General features: G+C 48.4%; 1 protein-coding gene across 3 annotated transcripts; it reads left to right on the top strand.

Moving 5' to 3' along the window:
* Window positions 1-2,599: 2,599 nt before the first annotated feature.
* HMGB3 (high mobility group box 3) lies at window positions 2,600-10,049 on the top strand (the record flags this gene model as incomplete). 3 transcript variants are annotated; one of them, XM_080718533.1, is made up of 5 exons in its annotated part: window positions 2,600-2,648; window positions 7,925-8,079; window positions 8,343-8,482; window positions 9,201-9,375; window positions 9,909-10,049. In XM_080718533.1, 5 exons carry the CDS (start codon window positions 2,600-2,602, stop codon window positions 10,047-10,049), a joined length of 660 nt encoding a protein of 219 aa, XP_080574659.1. The 3 variants fall into 3 exon arrangements, with proteins under 3 accessions (XP_080574659.1, XP_080574661.1, XP_080574660.1); XM_080718535.1 differs by lacking the exon at window positions 2,600-2,648 and adding an exon at window positions 5,814-5,829; XM_080718534.1 differs by lacking the exon at window positions 2,600-2,648 and having other exon boundaries at window positions 7,930-8,079; window positions 9,927-10,049.
* Between the last annotated feature and the right edge of the window lie 470 nt (window positions 10,050-10,519).

Below are 10,519 nucleotides of genomic sequence, written 5' to 3'. Positions count from 1 at the left end.
AGGGATTCTGGTTTGCAGTTCTCCTTTGTGGCTAGGCTTTGCCTCGTGCTGGGCCTCAGAGGTGACTGATGGGGCTACGTTGTTTTCCCAGGCAGCCAGGGCAAAGGTAGAGTACCCTCTTTCACCCCAACCAGTTGCCTAGGAGCTCAGCTGGTCTGGACACTGCTGTGGGAACTTCCTCAAGGCAGGTACTGCCCTTTGTTGCACAGATGAGGCAGCCTGCCTTGGAGTCCCTGAGTACAGGCTGTCCCCAGAAACCTGGCTTTCTATCATTTTTTAACCTTCCAGGCTTGTCTTTAGTCCTTCCAAGGGCAGTTTTTTTTTTTGTGTGTGTATGAGGCATTGAACTCAAGGGCACTCTACCTTACACTACACCCATTACCCTCCCCCTTTTGTGGTACTGAGGATGAAACCCAGAGGCTTTCTACCTCCAGGCTCTACTCCCAGGCCTATTTTGTATTTTATTTGGGAACATGGCCTAAGTTGTTGAGAGCCTCACTGAGTAGCTGAGGCTGGCTTCAAACCTGCACAATCCTTCTGTCTCAACCTCCCAAGTACTGGGAGTACAAACATGCACCACCATGCCCGGCTAGCACCCCCTTTTTTAATGACACATTTTGTTTTTTGTTGACATACTATGAAGCACAACAAAACTGACACCACACAAAATAACGTCATAAAATATAATTCACATTATATTTTATCAGATTTAAAGCATTCTGTGCATGTTAGGGATTATGTAAGGAGGTTAAAAAACATTATGCCAAACTTTTAGCATTAGTTTTTATACACACAGTAAGGAACAAAACAAGTAACTTTTAGATTTTCCATTAATTTATTGCAAAAATAGTGCAAACTACTTAAACTACTTAACCTAGTAAGCTCTCAGCAACTTAGCAAGACCTTGTTTCAAAATAAAAACATAAGCCGGGCGTGGTGGCACATGCTTGTAATACCTGCGCTTGGGAGGCGGAGACAGGATCGTGCAGGTTCGCAGGTTCAAAGCCAGCTGCGCTGGCATAAGAGACCCTGTTTCCAAATAAAAAAGTATAAAAATAGGTCTGGGAGCATAGCCCGGAGGTAGAAGGGCTTCCAGGAACCCCAGTACAACCAAAAACAAAAAAAGAAAAAAGAAAAATACAAAATGCAGCAGTTTCTTTTTCTTGAGTTACCTATATAAATTTAATTACCCACCCCAAAGTACTCTTGTCAGGTTAAAACAAAACGCTTCTTGGTGAGCCAACTGTCGGACAATTATTACTACTGAGAAAGTGCAACAGGGCTGAACTTCATATGCAGCATACCAAAGGATGATTTGCTCATTTACTCTTTATAAAATATAGCTATGTATCAACCTGATGAAAGAAATTAAAAAATTAAAAACATTTAACTAGAATTCTCCACCTCTCTCTTGCTCTCTCGCTTTCTCGCTCTCCCTTCTTCCCTCCCTCCAGTTTTTTTAAGATACTGGAGCAAAAAGCTTCTCAAATCAACTTTCAAAGTTTTGCCACGAAGGAATGTTGATCCATAGCCCTTTTTATTTTTTATTATTATTATTTTTGTGTGTGTGGTACTAGGGATGGAACCCAGAGGCATTCTAGCTCTGAGCTACACTCTTAGCCCTATTTTTTTTTTTTTTTAATTTTTGCGGTACTGGGGATGGAACCTAGGGGCATTCTACTTCGAAGCTACAGCCCCAGCCCTATTTTTTTATTCTCTATTTTGAAACCGGGTCTCACTGATTTGCAAAGGGCTTAAGTAGCTGAGGCTGGCTGTGAACCACAATCTTCCTGTCTCAGCCTCCTGGATGCTAGGATTACAAGCGTGTGTCACCATACCCGGCTTATTCTGTTTTGTTTTTGTTTTGATACTGGGAATTGAACCCAGGGATGTTCTAACTCCGAGCTACACTCTCAGCCTTTTTTGTTTGTGAAACAAGGTCTCACTAAATTGCTCAGACTTGCCTTGAATCTGTGATCCTCTTGCCACAGCCTCCCAAATACTGGGATTACAGATGTGCACCACTGGGTCTGGCCCATGGGCCACTTTTATCTTGTGACACTCAGACCACCCTCACTCATGGCCTTTTTCACCACCAGTCTGAGCAGTGGGCTAGTTGGATAAGGTGGGTTGAATCAGTGTGGCAGAGGACACTGAAGCTGGAAGAAGTGAGGTTATGTCAAAGGGTATGCCAGGAAATCCTTGACAAAGCCTCAAACTACTGCTTTGTCTTTTCCTCCCAGCTCTACCCCCATCTCCTCTGCCTCCTGTTATTCACTAGAAGGCAGTCAACACATGGTCTTGGAATTGAATAATGAGAATTTTGGTGAGGTTGAAACCTACTGGGCTATAGAGAAGAAACCAGGCTGGTGAGGAGCCTCTAAGGGAGGCCCATTGGGAAAGAATGGAGTAATTGGGGAAGTTAGGCTTGAAGAGGACATGGGAACTCAAGGCCCATGGCAACCACCTTCAGATCTCTAATGGCCTCCAGCTATGTAATAGTCAAGATCTGTGAGGCTCTGATGTTGGCAACAACAGGTTGAAGCTTCAGGCCAGGTGGGCATTGGCTCGTTAAGGAGTAGCTTTTTCTAGAGCAGAGATGGAGACAACTCCTTTGAAGAACATGGGTAAACCTTTCTGCATTCGAAGTATGTACTCAGAAAGTGGAGGCCCATGGGTGAGGCTGAGGCAGTGGAGTGGGGAGGTCTGGGTGTCCCTTGCACTATGCTTTGGAGATACTCTTACTTCTCTTGTTCAGCCTTCCATTTGCTTCTTCTGGTACTATCAACTGCTGCTTCTGGAACTGTCAACTGCTACTTCCCAGTGTGATCAAGTGAGTAGCTGGCCCAGAGAAAAGTCCTGAAAGTCTGTTAACTGTAGGATTCCAGCCTAAATCTCTGCTATATAAAGGCCTGACACCCTTGAGAGGCTAATGTTTTCTGGCAGAGTAGAGGTTACATTACATGTGGAGACTGTTTTCCTGTGAGCTGGGCAAAGGATGGGGGTCAAGAGAGGGGGCAGCTCTGATGTGGGCAGGCTGGGCCCTGAGGATCTGGTTATAGTGTTTAGGGCTGTCTCCTGGGAGAAGATGTCTTCCTTGTCATAAACTCTGTATAGGATGGTGACCCCCAAGGCTCAGAGATGGCTAAGGTGGAAGGGACAGTCAAGAAGGGAGGTGGTAAGCTCCCCATAAGTGGAGGTATGGAAGCAGAAGGTAGGCAATTAGTTGATTTTAATGAGGCAGAAGGTCAGAGAAGTTAGCTCCCAAATCCCCGAACTTCTGATATTTTGGCAATTGGGGATCTGAAATAATGATCTGATACCATCTTTGCCTTTGGAGTTGGATTGGATCCCTTATGATCAAGCTGAGGTGTTGCAGCTTCTGGGCTCAGAGGACTTGGCAAGAATCTGTAGTCTAGAGATGGAAGACAGGTGCTGTGTGAGGCCAGCTTCTGTACACATACATTTCAAACCCAGTCATTGTTTCTGGGAAGAACACCTGGAAAACTAATTTATGATGGGTCTCCTTTCTAGATATGGGAATCATAAATAGCTGGCCCTCTTGGCTATTGGAAAGGGAAGTTCCTATAAGGAAAAACACATGAACTCAAGATATTTCTTCTTTTGTATTTTTTTTACCAAGTTCCCACCTTTAAAATGTTCTTTTGCTTACCTTTCCTCTTACTCTCATCTATTCCAGGAAGTCTATAGTGCCTCAAAGAGACAGAGTCCCTCAAATGTTTTTCAAGAAGGGCAGATACTAGTGTTTGGAGTATGACATTTAATTCCTGTGAGATTGTCTTGCCCAATGCCGGACATTTAGCATCCCTGACCATGCCTTTCTTGTATTCTAGCAAGTCATCTGGGCAACCAATAAGCTCCATAAATTTTCCAACATTCATTAGAGAGGTGTCATTGCTGCTCCCACACTTGGAAAGCAACGGCCTAGTTCTTCAAATGAAGTGACCTGTTCAAAGCTAACCCATCAGCAAAATCCAAACCAAGTTAAGTCCCATTCAATTCTTTTTAGGGAATGGGTAATAGAGATTGAACCCAGGGGCATTCTACCTCTGAGCTACACCCACAGCTTTATTTTTAATTGTTTCTTTTAAATTTAAATTCAAATTTAAAAGAAAAATTAGAAATAATTTTCTACCTCAGCAATTTAGCAAGATCCTGCTTAAAATAAAATAAATAGAGCTGAGATTATCATTCAGAGGTAGAACACTCCTGGGTTCAATCCTCAGTACAAAAAAAAAGAAAGAAAGAAAGAAAGAAAGAAAGAAAGAAAGAAAGAAACAGAGCCTCTTTAAATTGCTAAGCGGCTCTACCTTTGAGGTATACCCCTAGCCCTAAAAAAGAAATGCCGGGTGCGGTGGCACAGGCTTGTAATCCCAGCATTTGGTAGGCTGAGACTGGAGAATCCCGGTGTGCAGACAGTCTGTGCTACATAGTGAAGCCCTTTGCGACTCAGTGAGACTCTGTTTCAAAATAAAATACAAAATAGAGCTGAGGGTGTAGCTCAGAGGTAGAATGCCCCTGGGTTCCAAACCGGATACTGCAAACAAATAAACAAACAACTTAAGCCAGGTACTCTTGCACAGTACTTTGGGAGGCTCATATAGGAGGATCGCACAGGTTTGAAGCCAGCTTCAGCTACTTAGTGAGGCTCTCAGCAACTTGGTGAGACCTTGTTTCCAGATAAAATATAAATAGGTCTGGGAGTGTAGCCCGGAGGTAGAAAAGCCCCTGGGTTCCGTCTCCAGGGACACACACACACACACACACACACACACACAGAGAGAGAGAGAGTAAAAATTAGAAACAGTGTCTCACTAAGTTACTGGCCTATTCTGGTATCTCGGCCTCCCAAGTACTGAGATTACACGCGTGTGCCACCCTGCTCATCCCATTTGTTCTTTCAATCGAACCAGTTTTATTCTTCACCAGGGGGTGTGTCAGGAGAGGAGAGGGAAGGAGTTTTAACATTGGCAGAGGGGCCATCTTCACCCTTGCTCTCTGCCCAAAAAACAAACTTTCACTAATTTTCTGCTCTTGCCAAACTCCGCTTTCGTTGTCTAGCTCTCCCAGCTCTGTTTCTGCTATTGCGGGCACAAATAGTCTTTCGTAAAGAGCCTAGGAGCGCGAGGTGGAAAAGCGGAGTCAGGTCCCTTTCGGGTGGTCAGCAGAGGATCTGAAGGCCGAAACCTCTAGGTCTCAAAGAGGGTGCAGCTGCTCTCCGCTGGGCCTCAAAGACAAAGCTGTAACCTGGCCGTGGTCGCCGCGTTGCCGCAGAACTAAGTAGAGGTGTTGGACCGTCGGACCTCTCAGGTCGGCTGGGGGAGGTTTCCCTGGGCCGGGGTTATGATTGGGGGCCAGGGGCCAGGGCTGGGGGCGCCCAGGCAGCCGCATCGCGGGCGCCGAGTGCAGAGCCGCCGGTCTCGACCTTGCCTTTCCAAGTCAGAGGCCAAGGCCTCCGGGAATAGCGGGCCACCTCTCCAAAGTCCTTCGAGAGCGCTGCCTGATTGGGGAGGGCCTGCGGGGTGTCTGCCAGTAAGAATATTATTACAATTCTCTAGTTTAGCCTCCGCAGCCTGCACGGGCGGGTTGTTCTGTTTGAATGACTGATCCTAGAGGCCGCGCCCAATGGGCGCCCGCACCTGCTTAATATGCATGAGGCCCGCAGCCAATGGCCGGGCGAGGAGGCTGTTTTAAACGGCGGAGCCCGCTGGCCAATCAGGCGGCTCTCGTGGAGGCAGCTAGCGCGAGGTTGGGGAGCGCTGAGCCGCGCGTCGTGCCCTGCGCTGCCCAGACTAGCGAACAATACAGGTACGTTTCGCACCGCCCGCGCTCGCCGCCGCCGCCGCCGCCGCAGCGCTCGCACAACTTTCCCGCAGGCGCTGCCACCGCCGCCGCGAGCGCGCCTGCCGCCGCCTCCACCTGCTTCTCCTCCCGCGCCCATCCCACCCCTTTGCCTTTCCTTGCTAGCTGGCTGCGGAGAAAGAAGCGATTCAGGTGTTTCAACTTTTCCAATGGTTTCGCTCGAGATTCTGGCTTTCTGTGCTGGGCTCCCTCCGAGGAGTCATGCTTAGCAGTCGCCCTCGGGAGTGCCGAGGGGCCTGGGCTCCTCGTGCCAGATGTTTCCGCAGCTGCGGCGGTGGGGCGAGCGGAGAGGCGGCTGCCGGGTCGGCAGCAGCGGGAAGGGGGCCGGGTGCAGCTGGCCCGGGACGGAGTCCGCAGGGGTTAGCTGGCCGGTGCCCGCCAGAGGCTGCGGCGCCAGCAAACTTAACTGCGGGCTCCGCCGGGCGCCTCTCCGGCCCGCAGGCTGCGCTGACGGCTCTGCATTAACATGGCCGTCGCGGAGCGCCGTGTGGCCGGGGGGGCGCGGGCCAGCTGACCCCCGCTTGTCGCCCGCCCTCCAGGGCGAACATGGCTGGCGCGGTGCGGACGCTGGTGCGGGGCGCAGAGGTGGGAGCGGGCGGCGGGCTCCGGGAGCGGTGCGGGGTGGGCGTCATGGAGGGCCGGGGGCGCTGCCGCGGGCCCCTGTGCGGCCGAGCGTCATGGCTGCACCGGCGCCTTTGTTATCCCGAAGAGTGCTCCCCTGGCCGGGGGGCGGGGAGGTCCGACCCGCGGCCCCAGCGCCCTCGGCCACCCGAGCGGGGCGGGGCGGGATGGGGGCCGGCAATCGGGCGGCGGCGGCGGCGGCGGGGCTCGGGCCGCTTTGTTCGCCATAGCCGCCGCCTGTGCCGGCCGCGCGCGGATCAGCCATTTTAGCGAGCGGGGCGAAGGAGGCGCGGCGGGTGCCACTGCCGAGGCGGCCGCCTGCCCGGCCCCACACCCCCCGCGAGCGGCGGCCGCCGCCACCCCCGAGCCCGCGCGCCCCCCGGGGGTGGCGGCGGCGGATTTCAGGGGCACTTTCTTTCATCAGGAGGCTTTGGACAAAATGGAAGGTGAATTATGGGTGTCCGGGGGACCAGGCAGCGAGGCTGCGTCGGGCTGCTGTGCTAGCCGCCGGCCTGAGCTCCCCAGCGCTGGGTCCCGCCCCGCCCGGGTTCCCGCTGCAGGGCTCTAAAGGAGCCCCGCTGGCTCTTGATGCTTAGGGGAGCGCTTTAGTTTTACACGATGACCTTGGGTGTGGGAAAAGGAAAAGATGGCGGGAAGCTGGGGGGGTGGGGGTGGGACAGGGACGATGACACGCCACAGCTGCATTTTGATTTGGAAACTTTGGAGAAAGTGTTCCTAGCTTGACCTGCATTTTTCGTTGCACATGAGTAAGACTAGCCTCTCTGGTGTCTCTTCCCCTTGTAGATAGTGACAGTGATGGATTTGAACGAACAGTAAGAGGGATACCTGCTCACCTCACTTTCCAAATAACCGTGTTGTAAAAAGCCATTCTTTATAAGCCAAAACGCATCAGTAGCAACGTTTCAAATTTTCCTTATTTATATGCTTTTTTTTTTTTTTTTTTTTTTTTGCTTTGGTCTTGTCTAGCAGCGATGACAGTTTATCTTTAGAGGGCTAACCAGCCAGCTTTAAGTCGTTGGTTTCCAACGTCTATTACCCCTGTAAATGGGTCCTCCCTGTGCCTATCCTACTTTGTGGTTGTAGTTCCCAAAACGTAGAAGTTCAGTAACGTAGCTCCAAGCACCCTACTCAGGTCAGCTCCACTTGGAGAACTTGATTGCTCTGAAGAAGTAACTCGCAAACCAGCGCACTTCATGCTGGTCAAAAGTTAAATGACAAGCTACAATGAGGCTGATTTCCTTCCTACTCTCTCTCCCTTCTGCTGTGTGGTGTCAGGCATTAGAGGAGGGGGCTTATCTAAGCAAACACAATTTTGTTTTGCCTTTGGTATATCGTTATCTTTTGTTCCTCATTTGACATTCTTTATGGTATCTTTTTGTTTTCTTTCCATCCATCACAGTCAGGATGGCGAAAGGTGACCCCAAGAAACCAAAGGGCAAGATGTCTGCTTATGCTTTCTTTGTGCAAACCTGCAGAGAAGAACATAAGAAGAAAAACCCGGAGGTCCCTGTCAATTTTGCAGAATTTTCCAAGAAGTGCTCTGAGAGGTGGAAGGTATTTTCTTTTTTCCTTCTTCATACTAGTCTTAGTTGGAGTTCATGCTTTAGCATTACTTACTTACAAAGTTACTCCAGGTGGCTGTTTTTCTTCCTCTCTTGGATTTATCTTGCTTGTCTTTAGAATTGTGTAAATTGTGTGCGTGTTAAAGCCTTCATCCCTTTTGCAACTGGTTCTGTAGCTCCTACATTAATTACAGGAAAGTTGGACAGGTATATCCTCACTACATTGGGGAATTTAATAGGTCTTGTTCTTTGCAGACAATGTCTGGGAAAGAGAAATCTAAATTTGATGAAATGGCCAAGGCAGATAAAGTACGCTATGATCGGGAAATGAAGGATTATGGACCAGCTAAGGGAGGCAAGAAGAAAAAGGACCCTAATGCCCCCAAAAGACCACCGTAAGTTACTACAGGACTTGATATAACAGTTAAGAGCTTGCTTTCTGCATGAAAGGTTTTTTTGTGTGTGTATGTGTGTGTGTGTTACTTACTGGGAGTTGAATCCAGAGATACTCTACCTTCAAGCTGAGCCCCCAGCCTGATTTTATTTCTTATTTGAAAGCAGGATCTCTAGAGGTTGATGAGTCTCAATACTTGCTGAGGCTGTCTTCAAACCTGTGATCCTCCTGTCTCAGCCTCCCAAGTACTGGAATTAACAGGCATGTGCCACCACACCCAGATGAAAGGTTTTTTTTTTTTAATTCTACCTTAAAATGACATACCTCTAAAACATTTTGTACCTTCACCTTTAAAATGCATTGCTAGCGTTGTCTATAGTTAGGGGTGAGGTGTTTGTGGGCTCTGTGTGTGTGCACACATGCACACAGTTTCCTGTTGGCTTTCCCACTGGGAAGGAGACATTCTGGTTCTTAGTGCTAGACCCTAGGTATCTTCTTTACCCCTTACCCAGTAACTGAAGGACAGAACGCACCATATATTGCAGAAGTGTCTAACCATTCTACGGTCCCCAGTTTCAGAGTATTTTTTGTGTATGCTTCTTCACTTTAGGGGAGAACTTTCTATGGTAAGTATGTAGGCTTAGGAACATGGGAATTCTCAACCTCAGCTCACATTTTTATGGATTCTCATCTAAGTTATATCATTCTCTTCCCACAAGGTCTGGATTCTTCCTATTCTGTTCAGAATTCCGCCCTAAGATCAAATCCACAAACCCTGGTATCTCTATTGGAGATGTGGCTAAGAAGCTGGGTGAGATGTGGAATAATTTGAGTGACAGCGAAAAGCAGCCATATATCACTAAGGCTGCCAAGCTGAAGGAGAAATATGAAAAGGTAAATAGACAGAGTTTGGCCTGTTTTGGGTAGGTCATGGGGTACAGTTGCTTTGCTGGGCATGCAAGAGTCTACCTCCCTGTAAGAGCTGTCGTGTTGGAGTTGGTGCTTCTGGCAGCTTTTCATCTTGGGGACTTGAGGCAGGTTTGGAGATGTTTGTTCACTTTTTTTGTGTGTGTGATGCTGAGGATAGAATTCAGGGCCTCTCACATGCTAGACATTTGCTGTACCACTGAGCTGCATCCCCAGTCTTACCTTAGAAAACTGAGTAAGGGAGGATTTGATGGGGCTGTTCTATTCATAGGACTTAGAGGGTACTTGAATATACCCATTAATTTTAAAATTTGGCCAAGTGACAAACTTGTATGTGGAGCCAAATAGGAGCCAAATACTTGACATAAAAGGGCCTTCTGCACATGTTTTCAACTCCTGCATTTTTCTCTGCTATGAGGACAGCATGCCTTCGACCTTTCACTCAAACAGCTGCAAGAGAGCTTGGACACTCATTTAGAATGTGTCCCTCTTCCTTCCAGGATGTTGCTGACTATAAGTCTAAAGGGAAGTTTGATGGTGCAAAGGGTCCTGCTAAAGTTCCCCGGAAAAAGGTGGAGGAAGAAGATGAAGAAGAAGAGGAAGAAGAGGAGGAAGAGGAGGAGGAAGAGGAAGATGAATAAAAAACTGCTTATCTGTCTCCTTGTGAATACCTTAGAGTAGGGGAGCGCCATGGTAGACATGTCTCTGATTTGAGACATGTCTGTTGCCCTCATTAGGTTTAATTACAAAATTGGATCGCGATCATATTGTAGTCTCTCAAAGTGCTCTAGAAATCGTCAGTGGTTTACATGAAGTGGCCATGGGTGTCCAGAGCACCCTGAAACTGTATCAAAGTTGTACATATTTCCAAACATTTTTAAAAATGAAAAGGCACTCTAGTGTTCTCCTCACTCTGTGCACTTTGCTGTTGGTGTGACAAGGCATTTGAAGATGTTTCTGGCATTTTTTGGGAAACTTGTACGGTGGTGTTAACTATGGTTATTGGCTAGAAATCCTGAGTTATCAACTGTACATATCTATAGTTTGTAAAAAGAACAAAACAACCGAGACAAACTCCATGCTCCTTGCTTGGCTTTGAGGCTGTGGGGGA

Source organism: Muscardinus avellanarius, assembly GCF_963383645.1.
Source record: "Muscardinus avellanarius genome assembly, chromosome: X".
Lineage (NCBI taxonomy): Eukaryota > Metazoa > Chordata > Mammalia > Rodentia > Gliridae > Muscardinus > Muscardinus avellanarius.
Note: the sequence above shows the minus strand (reverse complement) of the source record. Positions and strands in the feature narration are given on the sequence as shown.